The 14,860-nt window shown below is 44.3% G+C and overlaps 1 protein-coding gene across 1 annotated transcript in view; it reads right to left on the bottom strand.

The window, feature by feature from the left end:
• LOC132406548 (PDZ domain-containing protein GIPC1-like) overlaps positions 1-14,502 on the bottom strand; it is a 78,313-nt gene extending 63,811 nt beyond the window's left edge. The window contains exon 1 of the mRNA XM_059992360.1: positions 14,099-14,502. Coding sequence (XP_059848343.1) covers positions 14,099-14,383 — 285 coding nt within the window. The 5' untranslated portion in view covers positions 14,384-14,502. The remainder of the gene's footprint in view (positions 1-14,098) is intronic.
• Positions 14,503-14,860: the final 358 nt, after the last annotated feature.

Genomic DNA, 14,860 nt, shown 5'->3' with positions numbered 1-14,860 from the left:
AGAATAGGTTGAGTGAACAGAGCCTTTTCTCCTTGGAGCGACAGAGGATGAGAGGTGACCTGATAGAGGTGTATAAGACGATGAGAGGCATTGATCGTGTGGATAGTCAGAGGCTTTTTCCCAGGGATGAAATGGTTGCCACAAGAGGACACAGGTTTAAGGTGCTGGGGAGTAGGTACAAAGAAGATGTCAGGGGAAGATTTTTTTACTCAGGGTGGCGAGTGTGTGGAATGGGCTGCCGACAACAGTGGTGGAGGCGGATATGATATAGTCTTTTAAGAGACTTTTAGATAGGTACATGGAGCTTAGTAAAATAGAGGGCTATAAGTAAGCCTAGTAATTTCCTAGGTAGGGACATGTTCAGCACAACTTTGTGGGCCAAAGGCCCTGTATTGTGCTGTAGGTTTTCTATGTTTTTCTGTGTCCTCCCCAAGTTACCATACACAAAAGTAAGGGAGACCAGTGGGATGGACGTGCAAGCTGCTGTGATGCTGCACGTATCTTTGGCCAGAGGGGACCAGGACATTCTCTTCCACTCTTCCCATCGAGCTGCAGTAATCAGGTTCTGGGTTGAGTTGAGCAGAGTTGGGAACACTGAGCAGACTCATTGACCAAGTCAGCTGCTCCCCCGTCACTGCTGTTTCTGTGATCCTCTCCCACTCTGCAATTGTTTATTTCTGAGAAACTGTTCTCAGGAACAGAACTGTGTCCTAACCCAGGGATTGCCTGTAGGTTTCCCAACTTCAATCCTAAAAACCATGGCTCCAACTTTTAGATGATGATTTTGGCCAAGTCTTCATCTATCCATCCCATCAGTTTGCCTTGTAAATCTTTATAAAAATCATAGTTTGACCTAAATTCAAGAGAATATAGCCCTAGTTTTGGAACGTCGTCTTCAACTCTGGAATGTCCAGATTCTACACTGCTCTTCCCACACGGCCAATACATCCACCTCCAGATGTGATGCTCACTGCTATAGATAACACTCATACAACTGTAGCAGGATTTTTACTTCACTCGTCAAGTTGAAGATTTCAAATTACAAAGATCACCATTTCACACCAAGTTTTTTTTTTACTTTCTATACAGTTTACTGAAATTTATGCAACAGAATAAATGCACACCCATCATACAAGCCTCTCCATATTCACTAACTGGTGAAAAGCTACAATATAGAACACAGAAGAGTGCAGCACAGGAACACGCCATTGGGCCGACGATATATCGAGCTTTATCCCTTTTAGGTCAAGTGTTCACACAACTGCATTTACTGAAATTCATTTACCACCTTTGCCCATCTAGTTGATCTATTAATCTGTTTGCAACATGGTACTTCCATCTACACTGCTGGAAATGCCAAATATCCTTGTATCATTGATGAACTTTCAAGATAACATTGCTCCATTAACAGTAACAAGAAGATGAAAGGCACATGATGCCTTTTACCAATGGAACATGCAAAACCATAGTGCAGTCAGTGAAGCACTCTCGGAAAAGCAATCTCTTCAGTAGAGGAAAATGCAACACATCTAATTACTTGAACAGCTAATTGGTATTGGCTGCAGGACACCTTGATCAAACCAAGGAGAGGAATGTCACTAATTTTCTTTGTCAAAGAGAGCAAATTCACCTGTTTGAGTGGTGCAGCATCCATTCACTTAGCTGATATTCAGAAGGGAAAATCAAACCAAATCGACAGCTTCAGCACAAGAACAAAGATCACAACAAAGCCATCCAATTAAACATGGAACACGCAAACTTTCCAAGTAAACATCAGTTTGAGACAATGGAACATTAGTTTCCTACACTGCAGAGCCAACATTGTAAAGTTATTTATAAAGACTACAGTTGATAACGTATCTGATTTTGGAAAGCGAGAGTGGAGCCAAGAACCACAATTGTAACCATAAGACTTGAGCTGCACGTCTTCGCAAGTGGTGTCACAACGCAGTTCTTTAAACAAAAGCGATTCAAAACCTGGACCTTTTCCAAACCTGAAGCAGCATTATCAAAGCTGGGAATAAATTGAAGGGGTTAGTGTAATAATCAGATTTATTTTATTGGGCAAGGTTATTAAGCTATCTACCAGCCACTATCAACCAAATGACAGAACAGGAACAGAGCTGATTGGCTCACTACTGTTCTTACAAACAGAATCAGGCTTAATATCACCGGCATGTGTCATGAAATTTGGTGCCTTTCCAGCAGCAGTACAATGCAATACATAATAATAGAATCAAAACTGAAGTATGTACATTAAAAAGTAGTTCAATTAAATAAGCAGAGCACAAATTTTAAAAAAAGTATGAGGTAGTGTTCAGGAGCTTAATGTTCATTCAGAAATTGGATGGCAGAGGGGAAGAAGCAGTTTCTAAATCATTGATCCTGTACCTCCCTTCTGATGGTAGCAATGAGAACAAGGCACGACCTGGGTCATGGGGGTCTTTAATGCTGGATGCCACCTTTTGGATACACTGACTCTTGAAGATGTCCTGGACACTACAGAGGCTAGTGCCCATGACGAAGATGACTACGTTTACAACTCTCTACAGCTTGTTTCGATCTTATGCAGTAGACACCCGCTCCACCCCACCCCTCCATGCCCTGTACTAGATTGTGATGCAGCCAGTTAGGATGCTCTCCACGATACATTTATAGAAATTTGCCAGTGTCTTTGGTACTTATTTACTACTTATTTAATTGAACTACTTTTTAATGTACATACTTCAGTTTTGATTCTATTATTATGTATTGCATTGTACTGCTGCTGGAAAGGCACCAAATTTCATGACACATGCCGGTGATATTAAGCCTGATTCTGTTTGTAAGACATACCCAAATCTCCTCAAACTCCTAATGAATTATAGTTGCTGCCATGCCTTCTTTGTAGCTGCAATGATATGTTGGGTCTAGCACAATACCTCAGAGATATTGACACCCAGAACTTGAAATTGCTCACTCTCTCCACTTCTGTTCCCCTCTATGAGGACTGGTGAGTGTTGCCTTGTCTTACCATTTCTGAAGTCCACAATCAGTTCTTTGGTCTTACTGACATTGAGTGCAAGACCGTTGATTCAACTGCACTCAACTAGCTGGTATATCTCACTCCTGTACATCTCCTCGTCACCAGCTGAAATCCTGCCAACAACAGTTGAATCAGCAGCAAATTTACAGACAAATTTAAGCTTGATCCTATTAAACCTGACAATTACGAAGTTTTAAAGACTGCATCTGTGGATTGAACAAAAATGAGTCTAGAGATGCAATTGATATGAATTAAGAATTCATATTAAACACTGAGAACAGCTCAAATCTTGGATCCTGAAGCTCTACAATGAGACCTGATAAACATTGTGCTATTTTGTACAGATTTCTAAGAGGCTTTAGACATCCAGCTGCCAGCATCACTGGCTGCTGATTAGTCAGTAAACATACTTTCTTCTAATGCACTAATGTCCATGACAAGTTAGCCCAAGAAAACACTCACAACAAAAACTGAAGTCACAAAGCAAGACATAATACAAGAACAAAATAAAATTTACCACAGCTAGTGGTAAATTTGTTCAGTGCACAAATTTCCAATTTATCAAGGTGATCTTCCCTCTGGTTTTATTTCTCCAAAACAAAACGAGCACAGCTGCCTGCAGAAGCAATGTTAGCATTTCAAAGGTAACTCAAGGTGTAAAGGATTTGAAAGGTACTGTAGAAGTGCAAGTTCCTTGTGAGATTACCCCAACTAGCACCAATGATTCTACACCAGGGGTGGGCAAACTTTTTGACTTGTGGGCCATAAAGGGTTCTAAAATTTGACAGGGGGGCCGGACCAGGAGCAGATGGACGGAGTGTTTTGGTAATACACCTCATAAGAGAAAATAAAATATCATGGGATATGTAGAAAACTTGTGCTTTAATTTCAATTGAAAATGAACAAATGCATTACAACAAAATATCTGTCTTTGAAGTCCCATGGTATTTAGCTATTTATTGAAATGACTTTTAAAACACTGAAAATTAAATGAATAAAATACAGCTTTTTTTTAATAGTAACAGTTATTATTTTAAAGTACTGAAAATTCTGTTATCCTTCAAGATATTATCATCATCACTCTCCTCCTGACTGTCTTTATTTCAAAAACTGTAGGAGATGCAGGTCTACTTGACCTGCTCCTTCTTATTCAATTGTCCCCTGTGCCAAAACTCAACAACGACCAGCACAAGGACAGAACAGTGACAGCGCGCCAGTATGCGGAGCGCGTTATTTGATCTGGAGCGCATTTTTTATTTTGAGAACGTACGTGCACCTGCGCACTACTCATGTCCATCACTTAACAGAAATGACATGTAACATGTAAGGCTTATTGAAAAAAATATTTTCAAATGCGTTTTTTTTTACATAACACAACGAAGAAACTTATTTTTAATTTCAGTGGGAACAGTGTTGTTGGTCTCCCTTTTTAGCCAGCGCATCAAAGTCTGGATTTAGTTTTGTTATGGCGATTCTCATGATGGATCTGAGGTGTTGGTCAGTTAACTTGGATCTGTGGCTGGCTTTGTTGATGTTCATGACGCTGAACGCCTGTTCACACAAATAGGTCGAGCCGAACAAAGAGTAAAGCGCAAATGTGGAGTAATACGCTGCACCTCAACAAAGGTCAATGTATATAGAGTGCATCATCTATTGGGAAAACGCCAGAACTACGGGAAAAAAACGTTAACAAGGTTTATTAATATAATTTCATCAAGTTCTGCGGGCCGGATTAAAAAGCTTAACAGGCCGCATATGGCCCGCGGGCCGTAGTTTGCCCATGCCTGTTCTACACTCTCTAGTTTGGATGAGTGCAGCTCCAACACTACAAGTTGTGTAGCACTCAGAGGAAGGACACTGCCTCACAGGTACAGGTTCAATCCTGAACTCCATTACTTTCTGTGTGGGGTTTATATGATACAAACCACGTGAGCTTGCAGGTTAGTTAGCCATTATAAATTACCCCTTGTGAGTCAGCAAGTTTTACAACCAAAAATGAATTGATAGGAACCTGAAGAGAATAAAATGGGATAAATGTGGGGTTTGTGTAGATCAGGGCACCCAACTTTTTAATGCCATGCCCCTACCATTAACCGAGGGGTCCACGGACCTCAGGTTGGGAACCTCTGGTGTAGATAGCCCTTGATAGTCAGCACAGACTCAAAAGCCTATTGTATGATATTTGGGAGTTGCCACCTGTCAAAGACAAAAATAACTCACTAGACTAGCATCTCATCCACACCCTTAATAATGACTCCTGCCATCATCAACTCACTGTGTAGTGTGCCATCTAAAGAATTCCCAAAAGTTACTTACCAAGGTTCCTCCCATAGCAACTCACACACAGGCTCAACCATAAGCAGCTGCAAGGACATGCAGAAAGACCACCATCTTCAGTTGCAGTTCCCTCACTCAACTTACTCACCGAAACAGACGACTTCATCATCACTGGGTCAAAATCGAAGCCCCCTCATAACGGCACCATGAGAGCACCTCTCTCTTTCTCACACACATTCACTCAAACACCTCACTGTCATTTAATGCAGACAAGTGTGAGGTGTTGCACTTTGGGAAGACTAACCAAGAAAGCACTTACACAATGAGTAGTAGGGCAATGGGGAGTGCAGTAGAAAGGAGGGATCCGAGAAGACAGATCCATAATTCCTTAAAAGTGGTGGCACAGGTAGATAAGGTCATAAAGAGAGCTTCTGGCATATTTCAATAATCAAGGTATTATACAGGAATAACGATGTTATGTTAAAGTTGTGCAATACAGTCGGCCCTTCTTATCTGTGAGTTTCGCATGCACAAATTCAACCAACCACGAATCGAGAAAACCCATAAGTGCTCTTCCAGCACTTGCTGTTTGAGCATTATTCGCCTCGCATCTCATTCGTTGACTACTTTGTTCCTGTGAAAAAATGGCTCCTAAAAAGCAATTAGGTGGTCAAGGCAATTCCTCAAAGGCTAAGAGGAAGTGTAAAGTGCTCTCATCGAGAAAGCAGAAATATCGATCTTTTGAAAAGTGGCATGTCGCATTCCGAAGTGGGCCGTAAGGTCGATAAGAATAAATCGAGCATTTGCACAATAAAGCAGAAAGAAGCCGAATTTCGTGGAAGAGTTGGTGCTGCCCCTACAACGGCAAAAATGGTCTCTCTGGTTCGTGATAAAGTGCTAGCGAAGACTGAGAAAGCATTAAGTGCGTGACTAGAAGCTATGTCGCAAAAACAAATCCCTGTCGTTGGACAAATTATACATGAAAAAGCTCTTAGTCTCTACAAGCATTACTGTGACGGGGTTGATGAGAGCGAGAGAAAAGAGTTTAAGGCTAGTGAGGGATGGCTGGCTGTGTAAAGTGCTACAGCCTCAAGAACGTAAAGATCACAGGAGAATCGGCATTGGCTAATGCCAAGGCCGTAGCAGCGTTCGCAGAGGAGCTCAAGAATCTCAGAAGAGAAAAGCTACCTTCCAGAGCAAGTCTTCAATTGTGATGAAACAGGCTTGTTCTCGAAGAAGATGCCCACTTGATACTTGAAAAATTCGCAGCAGTTTTTCAACAGGTGCAAGTGTTAAAAGGATATGATCCTTGACTACGATACTTCGATGGAACGAAGCCTCCGTGTCACCCAAGGGATAACAACATACCTACAACCACTGCAAGATTTGTTTGATGATGCAAAGAAAAAGAGACAGCTTCCTATAACAATGTTTCTAACTAAAACAGCTGCAATTCTGAAGCTTCGACGTTCAACACTTGGAAAAACCTCACCCTCAACCTCCACAGTTCCTGATTTTAGTATTACTGAGCCTCCTCCAAAGCATCCTTATTCCCTAAACAAGACAGTGTAACAACTACTGTACAGATATTACAAGTTTTATTCGTTGTTCGATCATTGTTCGTTTGCTGCTTGTGTTGTTAGCGAGGGGAACATAGAAACATAGAAAATAGGTGCAGGAGCAGGCCATTTGGCCCTTTGAGTATAATCATGGCTGATCATCCAACTCAGAACTCTGTACCTGCTTTCTCTCCATACCCCCTGATCCCTTTAGCCACAAGGGCCATATCTAACTTCTTCTTAAATATAGCCAATGAACCGGCCTCAACTATTTCCTGTGGCAGAGAATTCCACAGATTCACCACTCTGTGTGAAGAATTTTTCCTCATCTCAGTACTAAAAGGCTTCCCCTTTATCCTTAAACTGTGACCCCTCGTTCTGGACTTCCCCAACATCGGAAACAATATTCCTGCATCCTGTCCAATCCCTTTAGAATTTTATACATTTCAATAAGATCCCCCCTCAATCTTCTAAATTCCAGTGAGTATAAGCCTAGTCGATCCAGTCTTTCTTCATATGAAAGTCCTGCCATCCCAGGAGTCAATCTGGTGAACCTTCTCTGTACTCCCTCTATGTCAAGAATGTCTTTCCTCAGAGTTGGGGACCAAAACTGCACACAATATTCTAGGTGCGGTCTCACCAAGGACTTGTACAACTGCAGTGGAACCTCCCTGCCCCTGTACTCAAATCCTTTTGCTACGAATGCCAACATACCATTTGCCTTTTTCACCACCTGCTGTACCTGCATGCCCACCTTCAATGACTGGTGTACAATGACATCCAGGTCTCGTTGCACCTCCCATGTACAGTATTTTTTCTTGTCAATATTCCCTAAACATTACAGTAGTGGTCGCCAACCCGTCGATCTCAATCGACTGGTCAATCTTTGAGACTTTCCCAGTAGATCCCGAAAAAATATGAAAAATAAATGCACAAATACTGTCCAGAGATTGTTTCCGGGTTGCGGGGTTTTAGTTTTGTTCTTTCTGCCCAGTGCGCATGCGCATAGCTCCCCCGCATTACACAGTGTACTTCAGTGGTCCCCACCACCGGGCCATGAGGAAACAATATGAGTCAGTTGCACCTTTCCTCATTCCCTGTCACAGCCACTGCTGAACTTGAACCCATGCGAGGTCATCAGTCGCCTAAATGCGCGGCCGGCGGGAAGAGCCGATGCTACTGGCCCGGAGCGCGACCGGCGGGAAGAGCCGATGCTACTGGCCCGGAGCGCGGCCGGCGGGAAGTGCCAATGCTACAGGACCAGAATGCGGACAGATGGGTGCCGCCTCTAAACCAGTTTAGCACACCAAATGTTCGTGGGGAATCCGGTGCTAAAATATTTGCAGACGACCTAATTCGGGCTCAAGGTTTCGTAAGTATCAGAGCAGCTACCTCACTGCGATCTGCAGAAACAAACTTCTGGCGGTCGATAAATCCTACAGGGGGGCGGGCGCAGGCCTCTCGCTCTCCTCGCTTGGTTGGTCGCTCTGTCCGGACTGCAACCGCGCGGCCCTCCACGGGGATCTCCGGCCCTGACCTTGTCCTCTCACCCCATCCATGACCAGCTGCACTTGGCCAGGGCGTCTGGCGGCAGGTGGGCAAAGGATGTTCAGGCCTGGAGGCTGTCTAATGAGGCAATGAAGCCCTCAAAACTGCTTCAGTACCTTGAGTCCAAGCACCCTGCACTTAAAGACAACCCAGTTGAGTTTTTTCCGCGGAAAAAATGTGAGTAGGGTGGGGCAGCAGCTAAGTGCCGAGAGCTGCGAAGGTCGTGTTTAACAACCCCCCCCCCCCCCCACCGTCAGCCGGTCCGCAAGAATATTGTTAATATTAAACCTATCCACGGTGCAAAAAAGGGTGGGGCCCCCTGGTGCTTATGCATTATTTCTACAAACGTACTTCCGGGTTACGGGGTTTTACTTCCAGTCTTTTCTGCCCCAGTGCGCATGTGGGTGACTAATCAATTTGGAGTCGATCTCGCCTTTCACTAAGGCCGAGGTAGTGGACCTTGGGCTTAAAAAGGTTGGTGACCACTACATTACAGTATAACAACTATTTACATAGCATCCACATTGGACTAGGTATTATAAGTAATCTAGAGATGATTTAAAGTATACAGGAGGATGTGCGTAGGTTATATGCAAATACTACACAATTTTATATAAGGGATTTGAGCATCCGTGTTTTTTGGTTTCTGTGGGGGGGGGAGAAGATCCCGGAACCAATCCCTCGTGGATAAGGAGGGCCGACTGAACAATTGTGAGACCAAATTTAGAATACTGTGTGCAGTTCTAGTCACCTACCAACAGGAAAGATACAAAGACTATAGAGAAAAATTATCAGGATGTTGCCAAAACACAAGGACCTAATTACTGGGAAAGGTTTAATAGGTTAGAACTTTCTCCACAGGAGCCACTGTGCTCCCCTCCACAGCACCACAGAGCAGTGACCACACAGTCCCATACCCAGCAAGGAAGGGGGATGGGTTTTGCTGAAGTCCTTTCATATGAAAGAGATTAGCACCCTGGGGGCTGTCATCCCATCAAGCAATAAATAATGCACAGAAAAGAATGCCATCCCGAGGAGGTAATATGGCAGCGGTGGTCAAGCTCTGGTACCTTTCCCTCCTTGAGAGGGATTTAAAACCTGGGAGGAGTTGTGCACGCTGCCTAATATTTTGATAATAGTTTAACCCTTAAGAGCAAGCCATTTTCTCAAAAGTTTAAAGTATGAATGGCTTATGTGTTTTAAGTGTTGCATGAGGTGTGGGTACAAGCGAGTGAGTGAGTACAAAGGATGTCATACGCTTGCTCAATCAATATTGGAAGTTTGAATTAATCCTGTGCTTCAGCTGAAAAATGAAAGCAATTGAAATATTTTGCTACTCAGTGAAATTCATTTGCAGAAGCTGTTATCTTTTAAGAGGGTTGTGCCTTTAAGCGCTTGTATGCAAATATGTTAGTGTGTTGGTGGGCCGGGGGGGTGGGGGGGGAGAGGAGTGGAGAGGAGACACCCACCCAGCAATTGCTACTCTTCCTTTGTTCTTTGAAGGATGTGTAAAAGAATTTCCACGGTGGGAATTACAGTCGGCCCTCCTGATCCGCGAGGGATTGGCTCCGGGACCCCTTGCAGATACCAAAAAACTCAGACGCTCAAGTCCCTATTTCAACCTGTCACAATGCGGTGGACCTTAGGACCCAGCAGAACCCCAGACCTTATTTAACCTGTCTCATTGCGGTGGACATTAGGACCCGGCGCCAGAGCTCTGAATCCACACTGCAGTGTTTCTGTTCACGAAAACAATCATGATCACGATTGAAAATAAAGTTGAAATAATAAAGCAATCGGAAAAAGGTCATTATAAAAACGTTAGGCTTTGTCGGTCAATGATCGGAACAATTTTAAAGGATAAAGTGGGAAAGGCCTTGCCCCAATGAAAGCTACAATTATTACTAAGCAACGCAGTGGTTTAATTATTAGGTTTTGTGGTTTTGAGTTTTTGATCCTCACATCAACCCGGCACAGATGGAGAGTGCGCTCGGGACCGGTGTGTCACTGGCTCGCATTCGGGAACTTCCGTTTCTGAGCCCGGCGCTGAAACACATGTTCTTAAGTGTTTTATAAGCATAAAAAGGTAAAATATACACTACATATTAAGTTTGACTAACTGACGCTAAATAATACCAAATGTGCCTGTTCCGACTTACTTAATAAGAGAACTTCTGATTTTTTTCGATCCCGATTCTCAATAACCACGCACATCCTCCCATATACTTTAAATCATCTCTAGATTACTTACAATACCTAACACAATGTAAGTGCTATGTAAAATGGTTGTTATACTGCATTGTTTGGGGAATAATGACAAGAAAAAAAAGTCTGTACATGCTCGAACAACAAGTGCTGGAAGAGCACTTCCGAGTTTTCTCGATTCGCGGTTGGTTGAATTTGCGGATAAGGAGAGCTGACTGTAATTGTTCTAAGTTCTGCAGTTATTTGCAAAGGTTCTGAGGGAGAAAATGTACAAGTATAGACTTTTGATACTTTTGTGTTTTACACGTAATTTACTAGGGCATTCGCTGGGGTAATGCCAACCTGAGGGATGAACTGCCATGGTGTTACACCTTTTGAGATGGAACATGAAGGGTTAACTTACTTGCCAGCTGAAAGCCAATTCTGCCAGACCAGTTACTGATTGGCCCGGTTTAAAGGATATAGCAATTTTCTCATTGGTTGGCTTTCATGCCATGACACCGGCTTGCAGTTCCAGGAACCTCGGGGGTATGAGAATAACATGTGCCAAAGACTGTCTCTTTCGCTAGGGGTCACTTCAGACTGAGGTCGCAACCAGTACTGAAGAACTATTGGGAAAGTGTGCTCTATATAGGAGGGTACACGTGTACACTTAGCTAAATACCTGTTGTTGAATGTTGGTATGTAGTTGCTTAACTTGGGGAGACCGGAGTTAGGAGTGTTACTGAATGCTTAGTGTTGGAGTTTTGTAACTTAAGGTGGTTTAGATGAGTACTTGTTTGACTTGGATGTTTGGTTGAATATTTCACTGTTTGTAAATAAATGATTAATGTCCTTAATTTGGATCAGTTCTACAAAAATTACTCAGTTAACTCAACCAATGCCCATTGAAACTGTCGAGGGGGGCATTAGATGGGAACCATTTTCCCCCACCAGCTCTGCCACCCACCCCAAACATCCAGCAACTCAAACCACAGCAACGGCCAGACTACCGCTGGTTTCCACTGTTCCGTTGGTCGCATACAACACAATTCACTGCTGTTTGTGCATGTCCTAGCAGCTCTCCCTTGGGGCTTCAATCACCTCTGCAGCATTCCTGAAGAATCACCCTATGCTTTGGTATAGCAGCTGAACACCAGTTACACAACAGCCATGCAAACTAGCTCACACAACAAAGAAACACTGTATTCTCTCAACTTGCAAAGGAATAAACTCACAAAAGCAGTGAATGGGCTGAACAGTGAAGCAAGTAACAGCAGCAGTTGTGGAAAGGTAAGATGACACATTGACAGAGTGTTTCACTGACTCTGACCCAACGAATTGCTTAAAAATTATCAACCTACAACACTCTGCTACATAGTTCTGCATTTTTAATTCATTGTTCTTACTTGCCCATTAGCAGCAGCCTTAAATTCTCCATCACCAAATCACACTTTAAAATGAACTAACGTGTCCAACTGTTTGGTCCTCTGACTCACTAAATCCCAGGATATTTTACTACATGAACAACTTGCATTTAAATTGTGTTTGTAATCACTTTCAATAATGGAGTTATTTACAAGGTGCAGATCACAACCATGTGACTAACTGTTGAATCCATTGGACCTAGCAGCACTGCTGTAGTGAGCTGTTGTTGGTTTTCAAGCTCCCCGGAGATTTCCTCCCTCACTGGTATTGAGAGATCAACACATCTCACTTGCACCTGTGACTTTCAGTTCTTCCAGGCTTCAAAATGGAGCTGCAAATCGCCACGTTTACTCCTGCATATTCTAGAACAGGGGTTCTCAACCTGGGGTCGCTTCACAGACCCCTCTGCAAATGGTCAGGATCCATGGCATTAAAAAAAAGTTGGGAACCCATTCGAGAACACTTCCATCATTCCTCATGCACCTAGAGATCACTGGGCTAGCACTGCCAGTATTTCAGGGTGAAAGCCCTTTTAATAACATTGTTTTGGCTGGCTGCCTTGAAGTTGCATTGCACATTAATTCAGCAAGAACAAAAGGACAAACGCTTGCAATCTCACTGATGCGCCTCTGGACAAACCATTCTCAGTATAATGCAGTTGCCAAGAGACCGTGTCCTCTGCTTGGCGAGACAAGAACAATGGCTGAATCTCAAATTCATGCCAGCCCTCAGACCCAAGGAAGAGAAATTATTTTCCAAACAGTTGTAAATCTTCACAATTCGCTTCACTGGGAGACTATGGATGCTCAGCTGAGTAAACTCAAAACAAAAATTGCTCATGCCCAAAATGCCTCATGTCAGTGTCCTGGCTTCTTACTCCTACTTACAGTGTCTCAAGCCTCACCAGAGAGGGTCTGTCTTTACCATATCCCTTCCTAAATCATATCAAGGGCAACAATGACATATCTTGGCACAGTCCGCAAATCAAGAGATTGAATTTTACAGTACAGAAATAGATTATTATGGACCATCAAATCATGACCCAAAATACACCACCTCTAATATTAAATCTAGTCTATCAGCAATCCCACCAACCCAAAGCAAATAACATACAACTCCAGTCCCACCCATGAACTAGGACACTTCCATGTCTTTCTCATGACTACACCACACATTACTCTGCCTTATCCATGGAAACCTTCCAGGATTCACCTAACTATCCCAGAGCCTACAATGAGCACCAGGTTGTTTCTCAAGGCCTGTTGCACACTGCATTGCTAAACAGATAAAAATTCTCCCTTCAACCACCAGCTCTAGGCTCAGCATGGTCAATTCAGCAACTCTCTATAGCACAAAGATTCTGCAGATGCCAGAAATCCAAAGTAACACACACAAATGGTGGAGGAACTCAGCAGGTCAGGCAGCATCTATAACCAGTTGATGCTTTATGTAGACACCTTTCGGGGACTTCATTAACTGTTGATGAAGCGTGTCAGCTTGAAATGTTAACTGTTTATTCCTCACTATAGATACTGCCTGACCTGCTGAGTAAATCAAACATTCTGTGTGTTACTCCGTAACTCTCCCACCTAAGGCAGATCTCACCCCCACCGACTGCCCCCCAACCTCAGGTGTTTTCTCTACAGATAGAGTAGAAGAGAGGATTTCCGAAACCCTAGGGATCTCTCCCTCTCTCTTACCCCTGGGCTACCGCTCACTTTTGACAGCCCCTCCTAAAGCTCGCTCCCGTCCCTCAAGCAATCAGCCTGATGACACTTTCTTTTCCGCACTACAGCAGGCTCCCTCCTCACGTTGAGGTCTCTCTCACTACTTGCCCCCCTCTCTTTCCTCTACTTGAGGGGAAGGTTGGGCTCTATCCCCCTCTCCCTGGTTACAGCTCCCTGCCCACCCAACCTCTCCCAAGTGGCTCACTTTTCAGCTCAAAGGGAACCATCCTTGCCCTCATCTCCATCATCCAGGTGGAGCGGTGAGAAGTCCCTGCTGTTTCTCTTCTCCCCACCCTCTCTCGCATCCGTCCCAGGACCCACTGGACGACATTCACCCCGCTGATAATTACCTCGGACGGGTGCAAGCCGAATGCTTCCCCAAGCTTGGCGTACAACTCCCTCACGTTGGTGAAGCCCTCCACTCGGCCAGTAGCGCTGCCGTGCGCCAGCTGCGTGTGGAAGGCGAGTCGCGGCCTGAGGGGCGAGGGGCCCGGCCCGCTCGCAGACCCCGGGGTCTCCCCCGGCGCAGCCGAACGTGGCCGCTGCGCCTCCAGCCAGCGCTCCCGGGCCGCGGCCTCCGCCTCATCATTTTCGACCAAAGGGGGCGCGGCTTTTTTCCAGCGACCCAGCGGCATCACCCCGACCTGCCGCACTAGGAGAGCCGGCTCCGCTCAGCGGCGCGGCCCGGCCCGACCCGACCCGACCCGCGGCGGGCGGGAGCACCTTGACCGTGGGAAGAATGCAGACTGACTGACAACACCCCCAACCAATCAAGGGGGCGGAGGTTTAATCAGTACCGAACCTGTCCGCCAATGCCATAGGAAGTTCGCTTAACCAATCAAAACACGTCAGGTGTTCTAATGAATATTAATATCAAGAACAAGAAACTACTGTGTGCAAATACTGAAAATCCGAGGCAACAAACGCAAAGTGCTGGAGGAACTCATCGGGGCAGACAGCATCCATGGAGAAGAGTAAACAGCCGATATTTCGGGCCGAGACCCTTCATATGTTTTTTTTTCCGTAGACACAAACTTCCTTGTATGTGTGTTGTATTAATATCAAAAAGGTGACGAATCAATCGAAAAACACGATGCAAATTACTGTGAATA

The sequence above is a fragment of the Hypanus sabinus genome, chromosome 16, assembly GCF_030144855.1.
Source record: "Hypanus sabinus isolate sHypSab1 chromosome 16, sHypSab1.hap1, whole genome shotgun sequence".
In the NCBI taxonomy this organism is placed as follows: domain Eukaryota; kingdom Metazoa; phylum Chordata; class Chondrichthyes; order Myliobatiformes; family Dasyatidae; genus Hypanus; species Hypanus sabinus.
Note: the sequence above shows the minus strand (reverse complement) of the source record. Positions and strands in the feature narration are given on the sequence as shown.